The sequence below is a fragment of the Varroa jacobsoni genome, unplaced genomic scaffold, assembly GCF_002532875.2.
Source record: "Varroa jacobsoni isolate VJ856 unplaced genomic scaffold, vjacob_1.0 scaffold_226, whole genome shotgun sequence".
In the NCBI taxonomy this organism is placed as follows: domain Eukaryota; kingdom Metazoa; phylum Arthropoda; class Arachnida; order Mesostigmata; family Varroidae; genus Varroa; species Varroa jacobsoni.
In genome coordinates, this window is record NW_019213128.1 from 137,777 (window position 1) to 160,183 (window position 22,407).

At 38.7% G+C, this 22,407-nt stretch overlaps 2 protein-coding genes across 3 annotated transcripts; one reads left to right on the forward strand and one right to left on the reverse strand.

The window, feature by feature from the left end:
- The first annotated feature begins 1,090 nt into the window (after window positions 1-1,090).
- On the forward strand, window positions 1,091-12,452 carry LOC111273776 (uncharacterized). The gene is made up of 12 exons (XM_022855712.2): window positions 1,091-1,127; window positions 1,730-2,145; window positions 2,625-2,882; window positions 3,189-3,281; window positions 3,924-4,058; window positions 5,245-5,375; window positions 5,615-5,795; window positions 6,036-6,161; window positions 7,177-7,370; window positions 7,912-8,146; window positions 9,266-9,412; window positions 10,091-12,452. Exons 2-12 carry the CDS (start codon window positions 1,762-1,764, stop codon window positions 10,244-10,246), a joined length of 2,040 nt encoding a protein of 679 aa, XP_022711447.1. The 5' UTR covers window positions 1,091-1,127; window positions 1,730-1,761; the 3' UTR covers window positions 10,247-12,452.
- Window positions 12,453-12,630: 178 nt separating this feature from the next.
- On the reverse strand, window positions 12,631-21,751 carry LOC111273779 (BAI1-associated protein 3). Of its 2 annotated transcripts, none has more exons than XR_002688028.2 (8): window positions 21,695-21,751; window positions 20,016-20,138; window positions 19,609-19,815; window positions 17,345-17,528; window positions 16,067-16,229; window positions 15,590-15,831; window positions 15,029-15,272; window positions 12,631-13,167 (listed from the first exon to the last, which is right to left on the reverse strand). XR_002688028.2 is itself a non-coding variant. In XM_022855720.2 (8 exons), the coding sequence occupies exons 1-8, from the start codon at window positions 21,734-21,736 to the stop codon at window positions 13,146-13,148; spliced, it is 1,065 nt and encodes a 354-aa protein (XP_022711455.2). In that variant the 5' UTR covers window positions 21,737-21,751; the 3' UTR covers window positions 12,631-13,145. The 2 variants fall into 2 exon arrangements, 1 of the variants encoding a protein (XP_022711455.2); XM_022855720.2 differs by having other exon boundaries at window positions 15,191-15,272.
- Between the last annotated feature and the right edge of the window lie 656 nt (window positions 21,752-22,407).

Genomic DNA, 22,407 nt, shown 5'->3' on the forward strand with positions numbered 1-22,407 from the left:
TTGCACGTGCAGGCCATGCTCGTGTAAATAGACTGGCATAGCGGTGAGAAAGTACTGCATTAGATCTTTGATGCTTAAAACAGCTATCATCCCACTCTAACTTAAATCTGATTTGCTTCTGTTTTATGGTTCCTTTCAGACCTTAGTATAAATGATGCCTAACATTCACAAAAATAGCAATGCTAATGATCGAAAGGCTGGCAACACCTTTAGAGTGTAAGTCAAAGATGATCTATCTCGACGTCGCCCTTGGCTGTAACTTACTCTCTAGGGGCTAACTGATTAATCAACTCGAAGATTATAATGAAATGGCGATTGAAACGAAGGTATAGCGGCAGTGTCTACGAATTTTGACCAATTTATAAGGCTCGAAAAAAGCTTGTGTGTTAATTGCGGGCACCAAAGGCATCCTCCAAGGTATAATTTAAAGAAATTGAAGTAACGCTATACACTCATACTGGATATCGTACAGTAGCCTACAAATAGTTGGAGTATTTGGCTTCTTGCTACAGAACCGAAATCAGGATCCCAGAAGCCGATTAATCTAATTACCAACGTTTAACGTTAACGAAAGCGTTCAGATCACCGAAACAAGATACTAGCTCTACAATACGAGTTCAATAGTCTGCACCAGCAAAATATCTAGAGAACGCCTACGTGTTAGAAAAAATCGTCAAAAATTTGATTGTTTCTAACACAGTTCAGAACTAATCAACAAGCAACTACGACAAAAAGAAAAAAAAACAATGAATTTTCCAGTGTTTGGGGGGTAACATTGGGAATCGAACGGATTGGCTTCCAAAGCAATAATGAACTAGAAGAACCAAAAATCCACCTCCATTTTCCGCGAATATTCAATGGTTACCGATGACAAACACTTGCGTAAGACAAGAATGCCTGCGTCAGGTCCGCGCCCGTCTTTGGGTGCGTCGCTTCCAACAAGAGAGCCGCACTATATCGACGATCGTTATCAGCTCTCCCGGTCAACGCGACATGAACGCGCCGCTCCGCGTTTCGGTCGCGCTCGCCCTTCTCCGGCACTTTACGGCGTCGATTATTAACATAGTCGACTTGAAAGGTATTGCCAGTGCCCACGAGCGACGGTGTCCTATTCTCTTCAAGTAAAGGTGACAAGGCTACTTCTCAACAGTAACACCCAAGGCCAAGGTGCCGAGCTGTGGCCTCTGGAGAGCTCAGACGTGTGATTGATTAGCTAGCGCGGTGGTCCTTCACTGTTTCGTCCGTTAAAAGACTGCAATAGCCCTGGATTTCGGATAAATTTTTCCTAACCTCAGATGAACATTAGTTTTATGTACGTGGATGCATTTATAGATACAAACTATAGTATACACAGAGCTGCTACTGCGCTGTCTGATGTAATAGGACTGTTTGTTTTTTGGCACTCAAGAATATTCAAGGCTGCACCTTTTAGGACTAATTTATTAAGGAAGAAACTGTTTTCTTTCTTCGGAGCTCCAGATGCCTTTTGTAGTTTTCAGACAAATTATTCAGGTTTAATTTACACTATAAGAAATGCTTTATATTACTGTCCGTAGGATAATATGTATATTAATTGTTTAACTTACATTAATTTACCTTTACGTTCATCATTCGTAGGCTTTGTAGGTAACTGCTGCTCTCCGACGGCATCAACATAGATACTTACTTCGGGGCGCAGGATGGGTTACACTTATCAATAACATACTTCGGCTCCCTTTTTTATTTACAGATTTGTCCTCCCAACCGCAGCGGGCCGACAGTATGGCAGCCCAGACTTCACTTGTTTGGATGCTAATCATAAGCTTAGGCTTGATTAACGACTCATTTAGTCAGCATAAGACAATCATTCTCAATGAAGTTTCCTACAGTAGTGAACTCAAGTCAGCGGAAAACAACATTGGATTCTATGCATTCTACGGTATTCCATACGCCCGCCAGCCTGTAGGACGTTTCCGTTTCACGAGGCCAGCACCAATCGAAGAGCTATTTTCATGGAACTTAAGCATCGATGAAATCAAAAAGTACTACCATACACCTAGGACTATGCCGAAGGCATGCGCACAAATTGATCCTTTTACGAACATGACGGACCTAACAACTAGTTCTGAAGATTGTCTGCGTGTAGATCTCTACATTACGAACAAGGTATGACTCTATACCCGATTTAGGTTGTATGACCCCTCGAATATAGTAAGTTGTAACGTATGACTCCGTAGTCAGGCCTATTTTGAGGATATTTCTCGAATGGGATTTTCAGACGTTCGTGTGCACAGGTTCATTGTGGTTATTGTGATTAAATTATCGTAATATATCAATATAGAGTAAAATTGAAGTTGACGTTAATGCCCAAGAAAAACCCACTAGTTAGTATACCTTACACATCGATTCAAAACTTCACCTGTCAATATAGTTTGATAGATTCTCTTTTTTAAAACGTTTGTTAAAACCAGTTGTTCGCACCAGAAATAATTGGATGAGCTAGCGAAACCTGCTCGAATCCAATATGCACCATCTGTAATAAAGACAAAACAATGTTTCCTACTCTCATGAATACTGTAATATTATATATCTATTGTATATCTAAAAAATAGCTAATAGATGTAATTTATACTCAATATTTTCAGACTTTCGGTGATGGCAACGCTGCAATGGCAATTCTGATTGAAGGGTTCGACTTCAAGCAGAGTGTGGCTCACAAAATACAACCGGAACGCAGTTTTCTGGTAGAAGATTCGGGTATCGGTATACTGGCTGTCGTACACTCCCGCCTTGGAGCTCTAGGCTACCTCACAACTGAGGACGATGAAGGACCGGCCAATCTGGGCCTCTGGGATCAACATATGGCCTTACAGTTCCTTAAAAACTCAGCAAGCACATTAAAGGCATCTTTGAATTTGGCTTCCATCCAAATCACTCACTGCTGTTTGACACAATAACTGTTCAACTCTGACAAAAAAAAAGAATACTTAATTGCTATACGTGATATCTTGAGCTTATTTTTACTTTTACTTATTGAAATACTCAGACATGTAGCAAAGGTACGACGTGATTTTCTGTTATTTTGGGTAAAAACTGAATATGAAAAAGCTTTTTTAGGACACTAGCCAGAATATCTCTGATAGGATGATATGTTAACGCTTCAAATGTTTACTCATAATTCGTAATTTTTTTTTTACGACTGGTTGTAGGCTGACGCGAATCGAATCATTGTATTGGGCTTTGGTTCGGGAGGAATTTCAGCTTCCATTCATATTATCAACGGCCTCAATAGCTTCATTAAGGTAAGTAAACCCATATTCCGATAAATGATCGTGCTCAAGACCAATAATATAAACATTGTTTTTGTTTTTTTTTTTTAGAAAAATTAAGCATTTATGAAAATTATTAATTTGCTATTTTTAGTTAAAATGAAATTAGTACTTACCGTTATTGGCAAAACCTGTGTGAGTTGGTCTTTGATAGAGGAGATCTATGGAAGAGTTGTTTAAATTTTGGTAGGGTGTGTTGTGTAAAAATCGTCATTAAATGGAAAAACAACAGGAGGTCATAGACAATACCAGACAGTACAAATAATTTATCCCTTATATTGTTCTAAATATTTTTTTGCAAGAATGTTATTACAGTTATTCTTGAATATTGTCTTCCTTTATGACCGTGTTATCGAACTCTCATTTAAATATGTCTAAAACGATATAAGATTTTAACAGCTTTTTTAAAGGAAAAGATGAGCTCAAGATTATACGACCTTCATGACTTTTATGAATTACCCTTCTCCTTGTAACAAGATATAAGTGTTTGTTCACTATTAAAAGTATACTTTTACATTTAAAGTCATCCTGACCTCAAAGCTGTCCTAGTATCTAGTAGATTACCGGACCCTATAGTGAATGGCATAAGAACTCTCTCTGCATTTACGGTTAAAGACAGCTGTTATCTCTGGAGGAAGCGCTCTTGGTCCAGATGCAAATGTACACTTCGCGAAGAAACGCGCCGCTGATTTCGGATACGAAGTAGGCTGTACATCATCCAGCAGCAGGAAATTTATAGAATGTCTACGGGTAAGCATTTTAGATTACGTATCAATGTGACTATTCAATAGAAGTCATTATTTAGGTGTTAATCTATTTGAGCCTTATTTCTTTAGGCTAACAATGTCGATTTCTATTGCCTAGACTTAAGGCATTCATACACTAACATATTGTACTAGCGGACCTACACAATGGCTACCCATTAATCAATTCTGTTAAAACGAGTCCGATTGCTAGAATTAGCCAAATGTCCATCTCGTGTTTATTTTTCGTCCTCGTTCTATAATTAGCCTATCAAATACCGAACCGTTGTTCTATTAGTTGAAATGTCGGTATCTGTACATGACAGGCAGTACTTAAGAGAATACCTAATTACGTACGTCAATACTCGAGCAGATGAGACAAATTAGAAATTAGTAGTTAGCGATAAATACTTTAAATAAGGGTATAATTATGTTTCATATATCAACTTGGGACAGAATCATCTGTAATCTTTAGCTGAGATCATCTATAAATTTACGCATGAAGTTCAGAGTTTCTGAGCTGTTACCATTCGGTAACAATTTTAGCTGTTCAATGTCTTGCGGTAGTTCCCCTAAGCGATCACTCCTGTACGATACCGTGAAATACACTAGAGTATTGCCATAGTAAGTAGCTGGTCCCCTAGAACACCCGGACTAGAGCGATGGAAGCATTTTTCTGGACGCTATGATTTTTTCAGATGTTGTCTCGGTCGTTGACTTAAGCCCAGTGCTACAAGCCTGCTCTCAAGAGTAGACTTGAAAATGCTTGATGTTTTTTAAAAAGCATACATTTGTATCAAGCGTGAATTGTAGCCGAAGTTCGAACACTGACTGTGCTAGTACCGCGCAAGCTAACTAACTCTCGAATCCTGACGAGCTTCTCAGTGATGCGTGTATTATAAATACAACACACTAGCTCTTTACAATTTGAAATATTCCGCCAGTCCGTTTGGCGTTTGTTTAACATTTGGAAACAGTAAAGTGTTAGTCTTGCGCTGACATTTCCCATCATCCAAAATGTATTTTGATGCTTTAATCCCAGCATAAATAGCCTGCCTTGATCAACTGAAGAGAGTTCTAATTTGATTTTAATCAGTTAACTTGAAATGGATATTGCACAGTAGTCATGATAAACAGAATTACCGCTTACGCAGATAAGAGATTCACGACTCCGATTACTAACAAATTCGCAGAATCTGAAAGTAGAGACCCTCTTGGAAAAAGGTGCCCATCCTCGATTTATCTTTGGACCTGTGGCTGACAAAAATCATACGGACGATAATCAGAAATCGTATCTCAGCGACTGGCCCGAAAAACTTGCTCGGTAAGCCCGCTCAAACATAGTGTTTTTGTTCTCACCTCTATTAACAAGGAAATTTCGATAATTTACTTATAAATTGTACAAATAAAATCTAATCATATGTTTTGTCTGTTTGTCCACAAATGTGAAGTCCATAGTTTTGAGCTCTTACTGAAGCATTGGAGGATGGTCTTTAGCCTATATTAGAAATCTGTCTATTTGAAAAAGTTCGAGTCGTAAAGAGTCGGTCCACCTCTCATTAGGACGGCGACCTTTGACAACATCAGTGCAATTGTGTATGGCTATGCGGAAGATGCTGGCAGTTTTCGCTATAGTTCCTTCTCGTCAGGACCTTACGATAGTGCCCTTGAGCCAACGGTTTCCAGTATAATGAATACCAATGCGACCGTTGAGGGAACCTCCAGTACTTTACTTCGATCACAGGTACTTGCTACTACTGAGTTTGTTTTCTTTTTATTGATGTTCTTTTCTCGAACGCTTTCAATTGTTAGAACTAAACCAATACTTAATTAATTACTGATATTGAATAGCAGTGAATGTTTCTCCGGCTATTTTTTGTTTAGGTATATTAAAACGTTTATGAAATTTTCGAATTCTGTATAATTTCCGAAACCAGTTTACCGGTCTATAAACATGAGCTTAGAAAAGTTCCACATTTTCTAGGAAAATATATTGCTCAACAAGCGTATCGAAATGTACCTTGCGCCGTATCAGGAATATGTTGACACTCTGAAAACAGTCACTACTTCAGTTCAGTTAATGTATTTCCGAAACTACACGGACCATCAGGTAAATGATATCGTTACGAGCTTATTAGTAACGTAACACTATATTATGAGTTACTGATATTTTACTGAGGCACGAAACTCTAGCGTAAGATCACGATAATAATTTTTCCGGGAGCACCCATCGAAGTTATCTGAAAGTAGAGATGAGCACAGCTTGGCTTTTGACAACAAGCTTCTATGTAATTAATTATTGTCGTCTGCGAAGCGGCTGTAAACACAGTCGTAAAAAGGCCTCAGTTACGAATGCGACTTCGAAGGAGTCCGTCAGATTTGACTTCCTTCCAAATAGAACTTTTCAGTGCCATGCATATCACTGGATATGTCAATAGATAAAGAGAAGCCTTTTTGTAATTATATAATTCGTTCGGTGATTCCGCACGTCCTTTCGTGTATTTAATCTAACTACTGTGAAATAAATTTCACCTCTGTTACGACTCAAAAACATAATTATTATCTTCACGCTGAGCATAAACATTATGCTTTATTAACTGATAGATAATATGTCGTATTTTGTGATTTTATCTGACCATTATGTACAAGTTATGCTTGATCCTAAGCAACTTGTCGTTGGTGGGCAACACCATCTATAACGAGACTACGTAGATCTTTCCTGGCGTTTTTTTCTTAGTAAAGTTCTGAGCTGATTCATATACTATACTCTTGAGTTTCTCTGTTTTTAAGGAGCGAAGACCTTTCGCACGTTTGTGCATAAGTCAGATGACGAAACCTGTTGCTTCCATACCTAGTCTAGCCATATGAACAATCGTGCTTTTAACATCAGTAATGATATGGAGCTGCGAATGAAACGAGGTGGTAAGGAAAGAAGGATTCATCCTTGATGCCGCTTGGGTCTGCCATCAATAACACTAAACGAAGGCAGCGAGCGCTTGCTCACCGCCTAATCTATCGCCGTACATAATGTTCGATGTTGGCCAATAACTAATGTCACTATAGGATTATATGCTCGCATATATATGATAAAGCATGTATCGCAATGATATTGTGCGACCATGTAGGTGTCGGAAAATCAAACGTCATTTGCAGACATAATGTGTTCAGTGCTTACGGATTACCTGAGCTTCACACCAGTCGTCAGTCTGGCTCATCTTCACGCTGAAGCCAAAATTAGACGGTGGCATTCTGGTAATGAGTCGAGTACTGGCGTAAGCATCTACGTACGAAGTAATAATCCTCAGCTACCGTCATTCAGGTTTGTGAATAGATTTCTCTTTCTTTTCGTACAATAAAGTAAAATCTACTTTATTGTAATAAATCTTCTGACCAGAGTCGTTCGGCCTTACGGTAAGGAAAGTTCCAACATATTTATCTCTATATATTCATAGTTTAGGCTGTGTGGGCGTCCTTGATTTAGATACGGTAAAAACATCACAGTGACTTTTGGCATTGATGTTTTCGAAACAAATCCTTACCGTTGCCAGAAATGTGCAGTCTTGCAATTGTGTATGTTCTCATCATAGTTCATTTTGTCGGGTTGCCGTGCACTGAGATTGCGTCACAGTCTTTCATGAAGGAAGCGACAATTTCCATTTCGTCTAGGCAAAACACTTAGATAAATATATTGTGTATAAACGCCTTAAATACGATTGTACGAAAGTGACAAAAACGTTCATTTACAAACATATTTAATTGTAGCGATCTCACTTGACTGCTCACTTCAAAGAACAGAAAGATAGAATTGAGGACTAAATGGTCTAATCAGAGAGTAATACTTGAGCTGCATGTATTTGTAGGCAAAATCTACAACTTTTTAGTGGACAAAGTTTAAGAAACCAACAATCCGCGATCTATATGGACGACCTACTTCAATTGGTGGGCGTCGAAGGAACCGCAAAAGCACAAAATAAAGATCAGAAAATACGCAGAAAATGGGCTGTGTACCTGCAAAGCTTGTCAACTTCCACTCGCTCACCGTTCTTTCTAACCGAATATAATCCGAAGCTATCTACCTTCGCTTTTATTACTAAGGTATGTACCTGCTATTCGCGCAAGTGGACATCGTTGCGTCCCCGTAATAGCTTGAAGGGTAGCGTATTTGCATGTTAATCTTAGGGACTCACTTCGCTTCGTACCGGCAGCCAGCCGCTTGTTTGATGGACTATTTAATGGCGAGAACCGGACGTAAAACCCAGAACATAGAGAGACGCATATCGTTGTTTTCTTTAAAACATTAGTACGGCGTATCTAAGTATATCATGTCATATGCCATCCAGGCATGCGTTCTCATACTGTTTCGTTTACTGACATATTAAATAAATGTACGTACAGTTCTGGCGGAAACTTTGAATCTAAAATTTAATTTCGATGTGATAGTTATAACTATTCCGTAACAAGCAGTTGAAGTGGCAGTCTTTAATGCTCACCTACACTCCACGCTCCCCCGTACCTGAAGTACTTGGTTTTCTGCTGAAATCAGTTAGTTCTATTCGAAACGCTGAGCGTCTTGGTACGCGTAAGTTAAATTGTAGGAAGTTGCCTTAAGAATACTATAGAAAACGTGTACCACAGTGAGCGTAAAAAAACTGCCATTTCTTAGCGCTGCGATGTTAACCGATTCGAATTACTTTGTTCTCGAGGCCAGCGACACCAGTGTGAGCAAATGTTGGCTGAGCGAGAATTGTTGCAATGGCCTTTCCTGAAGACCACTGAATCGATTTTATCGCAAAAAATCGTAGGTGCCATGCGACGCAACTCTGTGGGGTTACGTAAAATCACAGTTGGAAAATCAGCCACTTTATTTGACAGAATCGAGCTTTCGACGAACCAGTATAGAGCACATATCGATATTAGGTTTTACAAATAGGCCCGATTGATCTGCAGCTTTGTCTTGCGCTCGCTGGTCTTACAATATATGGCTCGAGGCATAGTAATGAGTGCAGATGATGGAATCAATTTAGGAATGAACCACGCATACTTTCTAAATTTACACCTAAACCTTGAGTTTGGTTAATCTACATGTAGACTAGATGAAAAGGCGCACCCTCTTCGACGTTCACGATTGAACCAATTAGCTGCGAAGTCCTATTTTGTAAGTATCACTAGCTTAAAGGCTGCTGCTTTACTACTGCCGTGTCATCCTGCGATCAGATATCAAATGACAATTTTGAGGAAAAAAGTCCGTATCAGGAGTCACAACGTATATTCTGGTCGGATTACATCCCGAGACTGCAGGATAATTTGGACGCGATGAGCGCAAAGCTACACGAACGACGTGACGCAGCAGTGGCGTCTGCGGTAAGCCGATCTGATCATATGAAAATAGAATAATAAGCTGCTTTTAGTCAGTGTTATTTTATATAGCTATGTTTATTTTACCTATCGTTTTTTCTTACGAACTCCATTAATAGATAAGTAAAAATCTATGCTCATCGTAGCTACAGGGGGGGGGGGGCGGAGAAGAAACATTAGTTGACTGACTATAGTCATCTAATCTGCCTATCTAACATCTGTTTCATGCATCGTGCTATTTTAATTTGTTACACATCTACCATCCAGCATACATTATGCACAGGCCATTTGTGGTAAATCTAAGGTTACAGATCAAAAGGATGTATATGCTGACGAAGTAATTAAATTTGTTTGCGAGTTTTTAAAATAAAAGTATCTCCCTAAAAGGTAATCTTATCTTGCTAGGCTTATTTAAATTTTCAAAACCTTTTGTTCTATGCGCATATACAGAATGCTAAAAAATTACTTAACTCTCTCTAAAACCAGTTAAGAATATCTGTTGCGATAAGTAACATATTTTTCAACTTAGACCTGTTCTGATTTCGTATGAAAAATATTGATACAGTAATAGGTATTTTACACATGGAAAACTTATGCATGTACATGCAATCTTTTCTCACCATATGAAAATATCTCAAAAATGTTAACGCTAAACAAATACTTTGCTTAACTTTGTTATTTTAGAGAAACACTTGGGGTGTGACCGCAGGTTTAGTTCTGGCAAGCCTCATGATGGTTGTCCTCGGCGTCCTCTTCTGGAAGCAAAAATCTAAAAACTCAAAATCAGGAACCGCCCGCGTTTCTCTTAAACCAGCACTACCGACCGACTCTTCTAGCTGAGTCTAAGATAATATCAATTGCAAATTTCGCGCGCGCATAACCTACCTTTGAAGACACACAAGATTTTTAAATTTAATGGACATATTTATGCAGCCATTTGCTGCGGAAAAGACATTCGATCTTTATATAGGTCATTGATATTTACTCAGACATTTATAATTACGGCTCACTACAGCTCCACAAGTGTGGGCAATTGCCACGACGTCACGTAGGGCGCTACCAACTAATTATATTTACTTTAGCTGTATAAACACCTACTAGATGTTATATATATATAAAAAAAAAAAAAAAAAAAAAAAAAAAAAACAGTAACATACATTATGTAACTTCAATTCCGTCAGTAGTTATCGTATCGATATAAACCTAAAAGTCGGATTTATAGAGGAACGCTTGGTATTACTCATTTTAGGTAAATGTAAATAGTAACTGTTTCATATCTGAATGATACATACGATCGAGTGGATACGTTTACGCTAACACAATTATTATCCGATTATTAAGTAATGGTTTAAGTTAGTGAATGCAGCACCCAATGACCAGATAGGAATCATGGTAAAATGCTTTTCTGATTTAGAGTTCAAGCGTTCCCATTATGTCTTCCGCTAGGACCATTCCATTTTGAACATTTGGAAAGTTATTTGGTACTTCATCCGAAGCGTAACTCATGCACGAAACAGCTGGGCTGTACTATAACTTAATTTGTCACCGGAATATCGGAATTCCAGTGACAAAAATACAATGATCGAAAAAAAAAACAGAGCAATGAACAAATAACTAAGCACAAAGATAGAACATAAGAGAAACTATATACAACATAAACTACTTTATTCTATGATAAGGACAGATTATTTTTCAATACAGAAGTTAGCTTTCAATGACATTTTACCAAATGTTCATTGATGCAAAACGTTCGTTTTTAAGGTTAATATAATAGCTAACGTTGTCTAGTAAGCGGAGTGGATTAGAACGCTCTGATAGCGTGTGTTTAATAAATAAGAACAGGGTAATTATTTTACGGGAAAGCAAGCTTCTAATTAAATATTGAAAGTCTCAAAAAAAGGCTGATAAGAACATCATCTGAATGAGAATTAGCGGGACGGCAATAGGAAAAACACCTTCTGATCTCATGAAGATCTATGCAGACAAGCCGTTTGTCGCCCGTCGCCCCTCAAGAGATCTGTGCCATTTTCAATTATATACAGCTGACATGTACGGCATCCAGTCGAACCCCACGTTGTCAAGCCTTTGTCACAGTGATCGCTCTCTACCTGTCGTATTTTTATCGAAGTAGCTTTAGCTGCAGATCTCAGTTGTTGTTTTAATCAGTGAATGGATCCATGCAAGTGAGTTTCATAGAAAAGCATGGGAGATTCATGCAAAGAAGGGCCAGTACGAATTCTAGGCGAAATTAAAGGTATTGACTAGTTTTATACTTTACTTTCCAGTAAACCCTATTGACAGTATTAAATTTGAAAAACTAAATATTCATGATTCTGTATTTAGTCAGTATTGCCTTGATGGGAAACGTTGACTTCAGATTGGACTCTTCAAGCTCAAATAATTTGGTAGCCAATATGTGGAATAAATTTTATGTTTTTAATCTAAGCCACTTTTATGACGTATCATACTGGCGTAACATTCCAACTAAGGAATATTCAGGCATTATTCGTGACAATCGCTCGACTTGCTAGTTCTGGACACCTTTCTACACTCAATTGTTGTTTGAAATTTTTATCCTTCTTCAAAATCCTAATAGGCTGAATCCTTTACTCCGTGCGGCCAATCGTTTCGCTGACCCTAGCTTCCGTTGGGCCTGCTCCATACTGAATAATTAATGGGATTAGCCAATGCTTCATTGTATACAATGCCATAAGATATAGGTAACACATGAAATCATTGAATTTGAACCATTAAATTTACGATTAATACAGAGAAATCGCTCTCCATGATAGCATCGGAAGTATCTGGTGCTTGCATTTGTTCCAACTGATCGTTTCTAGACGGCTCAGTCAATACGAGTTAGCTTGCTTCCCATGTTCAAGTACAAGCTTTCTTTAAAAATCAGTCAGTAGACTCTATTTGATATATACATATATATACATATATATATAAACGCGTAAGAAACTTGCATTTCATCCCTCTCCTACGATGTTTTTAGCGAAGCAAGGGTTAGAAGACTGCCCAGCAATAAACACGGCAGTGTGTATGTTTTGTTCTTTTATAAAAATTTATTATCGAAATACTGGAAGTGCAATGTGCTTGCTAGCGTCTTCTTTCGTCACATCGTCTTCTATGATGAAGGTCATTTCTATCTGAACGGTTATGGGAGTAAACGAAATTGTGACATTTAGAGTTTAGAGAGTCCAAAAGTAAAAATATCGAGGGACCACTTTACTTGCAGAAATTTATTACATGTTATATATCTGTATTGTCTTCAACACGGATGACTGGATCATCTACCATCCCAGTCAGATCTAGCAGACCCTAGTATTAAGGTTGCGCATAGCATTTGCACAGCTAGAAAGGATCAGACCAGTCAAGTGGGAATATAAGTCAAGAACATATACAGTTCGAAATGTATATATAAAATAGCTATAAACGTATATACGTATTAAAATATATATTTTTTTGCGTGTTCAAATTAAGTAAACTAAACACTTCTTCTTTTATATCTTTGTTTATTAGAAAGCGCTCATTTTTGCTGCCACTCCTTCTAGTTGCCTTCTATGAATTTACTTAGTTTCTATCGGTACAATGAAGTTGGTAACATAAATAATATATAAGCTAATGGAATGAGATAAATTCAATTGTACATAATTGTTTGATACGATCAAATATATTTCGGAGCGTCCTTCTGTGGTTAGTGCACGGCTTGGAAATTATAATGTAGGCGAACGGCCTAATCTTCATCTCGGGCAACTCTGAAATTCAGGCAAAAACAATTAAGGTTATACCTTGTCAAAGCCAAGATGCACCCACATGACAGCGCCGTTGTTACATGACTCGACATATATGATTCAACATATACGATTCAATATATTGATATACGATATATCGTAGCGCTTTTTCATCCGGCCTAAAGCGTGTCATTTCAGCAGTAACTGTAATAATTAGTCCAGTTCACGCTTTGTCCAGAATGTCAGCTTAACATTGTGGACATCTGTTGCAACTATATCCCGGACGCGTAACGAAAAATCACATATCCAGATCCATGCGCATGGACCAAGGCATAAAAACAACGAAAGGGCATTTTCCACTCTCAATTGGACGACTGCCATCTTATGTTCTTGTATACGTCAGTGTATATCATGCAACTTCCTAACAGGTCATCGAGAGCCGCATAAGCAATAGAGAAACTCGTGCTTGTTACCTCAAAGAGGCTATGTCAAAATCGACAAAAAGATATAAATAGGATATCTCTGGGAATATGAATTATGTTGGACTCAACTGGTTTCTTCAAATAACATTTTATTAAAACTAAAAGTATATCGTTCCAGTGTTTCCTGCACTAATTGTAAACTGTAAATTGTATATTTACTTTTTGCAAGCAGAATAATCTTGCCGTTAGGGAAGATAGAGCTGCCGGCTAGATTAACACGCGCCCTCTAGAGTTTTGTGTCCCTTCTGTGCCTTTGCCCTCGGCGCCATTGTTTACATCGCTACAAATTATTGGTCTGTAAACACCTCTATCCAGGTCATCTGTTACCATGTACTTGGTGAAGTTTATGAGAATATTTAAGCTTATTTCCATATGTACTGTCACACAATAACAACAACAGCAGATGTGCCCTGAACTTTTGTCTCTATTACGAGAAAGGATTCGAATCGTGGATTACGAACGTTCCTTATGCTATATAGCTATCTAACGCAAAGGAAATGCAAGACATTTTGAGAAAGAAAGCTAAAATGACGTACCTAGAGTAAGAGTCTTGCTTTAAGGCTGTACATTGACGAAAAACATGCGGACAGAGAGAGCAAAGCAGGGGGTAAGGGCTGCTATGTAACTAATATGTCAAAACTGTAGAAGGAAGTTGCGCCGGCGCGATTAATGGCGCAATGGACGGTTAACGCTTTACATTTAACCCGGCAGAAGTAAATTGAATACCATAAATTAACAATACTATGGTGATTACTATAAACTACTATAGTTGCTCATTGAATACTATTATTTACAACAGCAGAAAAAAAAAGAGAGGCACAAACGGACACCTCTTGGAGATGACTAGGACCTCAATTGAATATAATACGACGTATGGCAATAATTTGACAACAAAAACAAAATGGCGGCGACGCTAATGATAACGAGTTATGATAAAGCGGTGGTGTGAGATTTCTTCTAGGGTTAATTATCATTCACTACTGTATAATTCTGTATGTAATAGTTTAATGGTAATGCATGAAATAATTAAATTTAATACTAGATGCTAGATTAGCGTATTGTTCCACCTTCTAGTCGTCATATTTTGACAGTGTATCGACCTTTTTTTCGAAGAATCGAAGAACACCTAATCAGACTTTAGGTCAACGAGACAGTTCTCTTGCGTTATGTTGCCATCTCATCCCACTAAATATGATAATACCGTCCATTTACATCGTTAATACCGAAAACATTACAACGGGTCAGTATCTTTCATTTATTAAATATTAATTCGAACTTGACGAATTATATAGTTACATATATTTAAGTGTTCAGCTGGGCATTTAACTGAAAACTGTGCTGGCCTATAGAAGACGTTAATATATAATATTTCCTACAGTCAGCGACGTGTCAGGCTTTGTTACCTTTGTTCCACTTTTCATCTTATATAGCGTATAAGTATAGAACGGAAGTATAGCGTCAATAAAGCCCGTTGTTTAATTGGTGAGCCGTCTTTACGAAAATTTCATCACCAAGGTGCGCTATCAATTCATGAGGAGTCATGGGTCGGCGGACGTTTCACTCACATCTGTTTCCTTCTCTGTTCACTGGCAAACTTTTGCGCATCGGAGTCCCAGGCGCGTTTTTCCAAAATGCTCAGGTACTCATCTAGAAAACAACCGTAACGCGATAGTAGATTAGCTTAGCGCTCAACATCATTTAATCCTGTTTCCGATACCAAAAGGTTCCTTCAATAGAACTCGCTGGCCGCTCCACAGTGTTTTTTACTTCAGTCGAACATTAACAGCCTTATCATTAGAACGGCATTAGAACAAGGGCATCAACATTTAGTTACGTAGTTTTATTTTTCGATCAGAGTCATAAAGTGGTCCTGAGAAGGTTGAATCTGAGTAAGTAAGCGATCCTTCTTTTTACTCACCAGATAGTAGAATGAGTAGCATGTGTTTCCGTTAGTTACAGCTTACCATTTTCAAGAGGTTGAGTCAGCGGCATATCCTGTATATCAAGAGCATTTAGATCCTCTGTGGATACTCGGTTCTTCTGAGACGTGTCGATGATAGACAGCTCTCGTAGGGACAGGAAGCACTCGCCTTCAAAATCGTTTCTGCTTATGAGATCGTGATCCATGACGGTTAGCCTGATGCAAACCGATGGACCAAAATCGGCTCGATTTACAGCCTCGTCGATGGTCAGATTAGGAATCTGTCTAAAAATGTCAATCGAGTACGATATACGTTGGCTATACATAGATCTGTAGTAGACTGAAAATCGGCCTAGTCATTAACTTAATTCAAGTTCTATTGTTCAAGTCCACTTCATCAGTGGGCTCTATTGACACCTAGTATTTAAAGTTCAGATTCAAACGAGTTCGTTTCAAACAGAAACGTTACATTTTCTACACGAGTTCAATTTGCAAATACAAAAGACATTATTATCCTTACAGAGTTAGTTCCTCTCCCCAAACAGGGTTGAGCGTCTTCTTGACAATCTGCGTCTTTTTGACGGCTGCATCAGGAAATAAATGTCTGGGCATTAGCTCCACTTTAACATAGGGATCACTTAGTCCGTTAGTGTCCATAGCTGTGAGGTCCCGAGCTCGTAGTACTGTAATCACAGATTAACATTATATAGGCGTATTAATTAGATGATCCTTCGATAACTACCGCCTAATGATTTCCACCTATTTCTTTCAAATGTATCACGAATCACAGCCATTTAAGAGCAGCTTCTTACGCAGACGAGTTACGGAAAAAGTAATGGTTTATCGATATGCCAGTCATCAATTGCGGTTACCAATTCTAGACCGTTCTTTTTACAAGTATTCATCGACATTATGGGTCTTTGATTATCAACATTGGTTCTCAATTTTAGTTCCTGAACATTTGCTAGGTTCTGATCGTTCTGCCACTTGATGTGCATACCGATCACAAGCCACACAGAGACACGCTGGCCCCCCACATACGTGTATGTCTACTAGGATTTTCGAATTCAGGACATACTAGGAATTCTCCTTATTCTTATTCCTTCCGTTCTAATTTGTCGTTTGCTGCTACTCAGCTTTATATGTCTGGTCGTGGACAAAACCTCAGCTTGTTATTGTTTTATATAAATTATAGGAACTTATTTATCCTAAGAACGTGCCCTTCCTTGACATGCCACACTTCCGACAGCTTATATACATAAATGCCATATTTGAAATTAAGAAAAAGAAGCGAGCTACATTGTTAGTCAATAAACTTAGATCTATAAGAACATTTTATTTACAACGACTATATGAAACATACCAGCTAAATTCGTTCGAATAGACAACGAATATCGTACCTCATACTTCCATCGTTGATTTGTATTTTTCTAATCGATTGCCACAATATTATCTTGTGGTCGTCATCTTTAAATCACCTCTGCTGTCGCAGTTTATAGGATAAGTGCTCTGAATCGTAAAAAATCCGCTTCATAGGACTAGAATCATTTGTGTTGCTCTTTAGCGCATGAACCTTATTGGCTAAGTTATAAGTAATAACGAAGCAAATACAACACCATGCTTAAAACGTAGGAAACCCATTAGAGACAGCTGGTTTCAGAAGACGCTGCTCGATTCACTAAAGCGCCATTTCTTGTCACAACTCGGTTCCATTGCTGCAACCTGACTTCGCGATCATATCGATATATAACTTGAGAATTTATGTATATCTGTAAAGCGTTCCGCTATTTCGCCTTACCGTGAATGTAAATCACTTGGTCAAATGATAGAATCGCCGCTTTGACTGCAAGAAACCCGTATGGATGGGCGCCTTGACGAATCGCTTCGATGCGGTTATTTTGCCGCTCTAGTCTCGCCACGAGATACTCCTCAATTAACGCGTTTGTTGGAGAAGACATTTGAACGAGATGGACCTTCAACTTCTGCAACGACCAAAACCAACCAAAATGTATAATTATCTAACATTTGCTGATAGTAACAGCACCTTTCAATCACAAGATTTAACTTATATATATGCATATATAAATTAGATTAGATGTGTGTTTGTATAACTCCTGAAGACAGAAAGATCGTTTTTGTTCATTTTTGATAGGTAGCTTTGGTCCTACTAACTGTAATCGGAATCTTCTGGTGAACATGTCTCGAGAACTTGTGGTTCGTACTCCTGCCCTCCATAGAAATTAATAGGACTCCCGTGCCTCATTGTCATTATCGCTTGAGTCGAGTCGTGACAGCCCTTCGGTTTTATAACATAAGCATATAAAAATGATCAAAAGCGAAGTCAACAACAGGTCTAACTGAGGCACATTCCAATCTGTACAACGGTTACACTTTAAGTTCGACACATGACCGTAAGGACATGTAATAATCGCTTCAAGAGGCCATCGCGTAGGCTATGGCATTACCTTATCTACTCGGCCCGAGCCACTGGTTAACAAATCTTCTACTTACAAATATTATGTGGTTATATATAAAAAGCCTTAAAGAACAAGATTATTGATCGCAACTAGGTCGCATTATTAAGTAATACATTTGCTTAGGCATCAACGCATAAAAAGCGCCAGTGATTTAAAGAACCTCAGTGTTCTTGTCGGTTAGGATGTGGCAAAATAGAACTGCTCCTTAGTAGACAGCCATAACTAAAATCTTGATACTTGATGAAGCCGCATTGTCCGTTACAAAAATAATAAGTCACTCTGTATGAGACAAATGACTCATTTAGTTGAGTAGTCTTTGGGCAGGCTCTGTTCGTCAATCTCTAATTTACGGAAACTATTATAGAATATAATATTTTCTGTATCGTGCTAGTAATGTGAATATTCTAAATAGGCTTACTTAGTTGCTTCGTGCTTGTCTAAACCGGTTTGATTTGAGATCTTTAAACAGAACTTCTATCTGAACTGTATGTCCATATCCGATTCAGGCCGGATATACGAGAGGCTAATTGCTTAGGACAAGGTGAGCCACTTAAAAGATATTAGACTTCATGCACCAGCAATTATCATCTACCGTCGATAGCGTCCGACTGTTTGGGCTCGTCATTAGCAGAGCTACCGTGAAGATTGTGGGTCTATTTCCTTACATTCAGAAGTCGGTCGACAACAGCTAAAGATATATTTTCGAGCTTAGTGCTCAACGTTATACGAAACCCTCTATTAAATAACTGTTTGGAACTTGACGTTGTTAAGCGGCGCTTCAGGTACGCTATTTTCTCTTTTTAAAAGTATACGTTTCTAAACCTAAGCCTGACTTCCTTTGTTTAAGCTACCACATGTTTAAGCCGACGAAAATAAGATACAGAAATATTATGATTTTTCAACTTCAAAGCGCCCACTTGAAGCTCGACACCCGTTTAAACTAACTGAGCAGTCGCGCCGTGGGTTGCGGTATCAACGTTAGCCTTACGTCAACATTGACAGCTATCTTAGGTGTCCATTCGTATCGTTGCTATCGGAACTTCACGAACGAGATCATTAAATATTATTGATAACCGTACCAGACGAAATATTATCAAGTTAAGCAGACAGCTCTATCTAAGTCTGACAAAAGATAACGGCTGCTTCTCGATAAGCGAAGTATACTTCAGCTAATCAGCCCATTTCTATAAAAACATCTCCACTAGCAAAGCAATTGATCTCGCCGTAATTCGGCTAAACTGGCTTTCTGTTCGAGCTTCCCCATATACAATAAGTATAAGAGATATAAAGGCGAGTGACAAGACAAGTCTGGTTACGGCACATTCGGTCAAATACGTATACGCCATATAACGCAGTGCCATCTGGGTTATATGGCATATCCAAAAGTACGTTAGTCATCAATATATATATATATATATTCATATCGCTCTCGTTAGGTAAATTTCTCCAGTTAAAAGCATAGTCAGGTTAGATCGCTGTTACTTTATCTAGCACTTGGTTTCTTCAATGATTTGGCGCCGGGTAAAATCAACTTCTTTGTGCGTACCCCAAAAACTTTTACACTGTTTCAAGGAAGAAAATATACCTTAAATTCACTCGATTGAACGTCCCTCATCGCAAGCCCGTTCCCGTTGCCATGAATATGGGCGGCCATTTTTTCCGCAGCATCATCAAGTCTGGTAAAGAAGGAAACTCTAGCTCCACGATTCGTCCAAGCAATGGCATCGAGTTCTTCCAGCATAACTTTCCAAATATTTTCGGTAGATCTATAAAAATTGATGTGCTCCAAACTCTGAAATACGATATAGCAATTTAGCTTTCTATAGAGAGATTGGAGATGCTTGATCACTTGGAGTTACTCAGCAGGATTTGTAACGTACGTTTGTTTAACACTGTCTTGGGTTGAATGGCGTACTAACTGCCTGATCGAAGCCTTTTGTTCGATGCCGCATACCGTTTTGCATATACAATACACGTAGTGGTTATAGTTACCGAATAAGTATTGGCGAAGTTTTTCTCAAGGTACTCATAGAGCGGGACAAGTGCTTCTTCAACGCCTTTTCGTTCCGACTCCCACGCGGCATGCTCAAGACATTTCCGTAGTTCAGGGCGAATCTGGAAAAAATTCATGAATTTATTAAAGCCATACTTCACTGTGCGCGTATGTATCAATAGTCTGTATAAAATGGGAGTAGGCAGATGAAATGCTGGACCCACTATCGCATGTTGCTTACTTAGGTAGATAAAATGCGGCTAGGTTACGCGGAATTCAAATTTTTCTATAAAAGAGAAGGCCAAACCACCAAGCAATAGCAATAAAAATAGTCTTGCAAGAGCCCGACAGATAGATATTAGATTTGGGGTACTGAGCCATATGACAGAACCGCTTCACAGGAACCCGAATTTATTGGAAATTTTATAATAGTAGGCACGGCGATCGAACGGTTATGTCCGATAGGGTCTCACTCTTTAATGACACGTCAGGGCAATCGCAAGCGTTTAAATGCAAATGTTATTAGTATAGTGCCAAACCGATTGTTATTTTTCGAAACGGCTACTGCAGACATATTGAAATAATTAATATTATTTAGTTGTCTACTGAAAGGATCGGCACCGTTGTTTCGCTAGTTTAGACTTGAACTTGCTCTCAGGCGTCCCAGCAATACGGAGAGTTAGACAAGGCGTCCTGCTTCCCTTAAATCTATCGATCACTATTTGAGTATTATTAAGTAGTCAGTCATATTTTACATAATCGATTTTGTTCAAATGTTTTTTTCAGTGACTTATACTCTATATTATAACGAACGCGGTAGAATATTGATGTAAATGCACTAGACCAAAAAGCAAGTCCGGCCGTAATTCACTTGTTGTTCCCTGGATGGCATTAAAAATAAGGGTGCGCCATCACTGTTTCATGATGTCATCAGTCAACAGCGAGACTCGAAGAACATTTTAGAAACAAACAAAAGGGAGGAAGTGCACGGTGTTATTATGGAGAACGGTTAAATGAGTGGCCAGTGCTATGAAACTTTCCGAATTAGACACGAGGTATGGGAATTAACTGTAACTTTATAGGTAGAGTTTTCAACGGAACACCCAAACGATATGCGGGGTAGGGCTGTCGGCTTTACCAAAACTCGCAAATTCCGAGTTTTGCTCTGCTCTAGCCCTTGTATAATTCCATACATCTACGTCGCATCTGTATCCTTGATGAACTCTCTCCGGTTGATGGTTCTCTAGAAAATGTGATTTGAGAGTACCCTTCTGTGCCATGCCGTCTTCAATTTTGCAGCTTTCGAGCTAATAGCTTCCAAAGCTTTTTATAGACGTATGTAACCTTTTTAGTAAGGGAAAAGGCTGATACGCTCAAACTCTACTAACTCTCGTGTACACGGAAACATGTTGACGCTTGTGTACCTTAATCCAATTTCATTCTAGCTCAATTTCATGATAAAGACGCACAAATATGGAGCCATAATTTAAATTATGGAAATGCTTTTGTGCTTTTTAACGACACAAGTAAACAGTTCTAGTTTACTCTATCCACGGGTTACTAAATAGGGACTGGAACAGTTACAACCAGCAACGGTTATGGCAATGGGATCCAGTACAATGATTTTAGTAATATAACTCAATAGACAAAAAATTCTGTACTTTAAGGATACACCAACAAAAAAAAACACTCGCGGGTTTCGCCGCCTCCTAGGTAACATTCACGTTCGGACAAAGAAAGCAGCATTGGGCTTTAGGAATTACTTGCCCGATGTAACATTTCGAGCTCGATGGTACCATGATGCGGATGTATTATTGGCTCTAGTGTTTCTGTAGAAAACGTAATTAAAGTAGATGTAACATTATCTTAAATCTGAAACGCTCATAAATTTGCTTGACAAATAACCGCCGCCAATAATATATTACTACTTAGAACTGCGTCGTTATTTACCGCACTCTATCCCCGCCACAGCGAAATACCTGAACCGTGACCGGTGGCGGAAGGAATGTCTTTTGTCCTCAAAGCCTTATTACAATCCTTCGCCTATATACCACCATTAAAACTGGTCATCCTGCTTGCTATTTATAACATTGTACGGTTTTAAATTTTGCTCCTAGATGGTTTCTATTTTTCGGGCCGATCGCCGAAACAGTTTGAACGATTTTCATTTTTTCGGTGTAGCTACGCTAGACGTCACGACAACAACGATTACTGCTAACAGTAGACGTTGTCTAGAGCAGCATATAGCATAGGGCCCGCGCCTTTAAACGCTCAAGATCTGATTCACTCTGCTATGGTTACTTTGGGATTCATCTTCGCTCGGCTTTTACGCCATGTATCGAAACTATAGACAGCGCGTGCTTGGAGTCTTCAAATTACAATTGCAATATA

What these genes read in the sequence shown, in the direction of transcription:
- LOC111273779 (XM_022855720.2), bottom strand. Translation starts at nt 21,736, where the DNA reads ATGTTACCTAGGAGGCGGCGAAACCCGCGAGTGTTTTTTTTT. An exon ending in ACCCGCGAGTGTTTTTTTTT is followed by an intron (nt 20,139 to 21,694) that starts GTTGGTGTATCC and finishes AATTTTTTCCAG; the next exon opens with ATTCGCCCTGAACTACGGAA. An exon ending in TTCAATCGAGTGAATTTAAG is followed by an intron (nt 17,529 to 19,608) that starts GTATATTTTCTT and finishes TGGTCGTTGCAG; the next exon opens with AAGTTGAAGGTCCATCTCGT.
- LOC111273776 (XM_022855712.2), top strand. Translation starts at nt 1,762, where the DNA reads ATGGCAGCCCAGACTTCACTTGTTTGGATGCTAATCATAAGCTTAGGC. An exon ending in ACTCAGCAAGCACATTAAAG is followed by an intron (nt 2,883 to 3,188) that starts GCATCTTTGAAT and finishes GACTGGTTGTAG; the next exon opens with GCTGACGCGAATCGAATCAT. An exon ending in AATTTATAGAATGTCTACGG is followed by an intron (nt 4,059 to 5,244) that starts GTAAGCATTTTA and finishes ACAAATTCGCAG; the next exon opens with AATCTGAAAGTAGAGACCCT.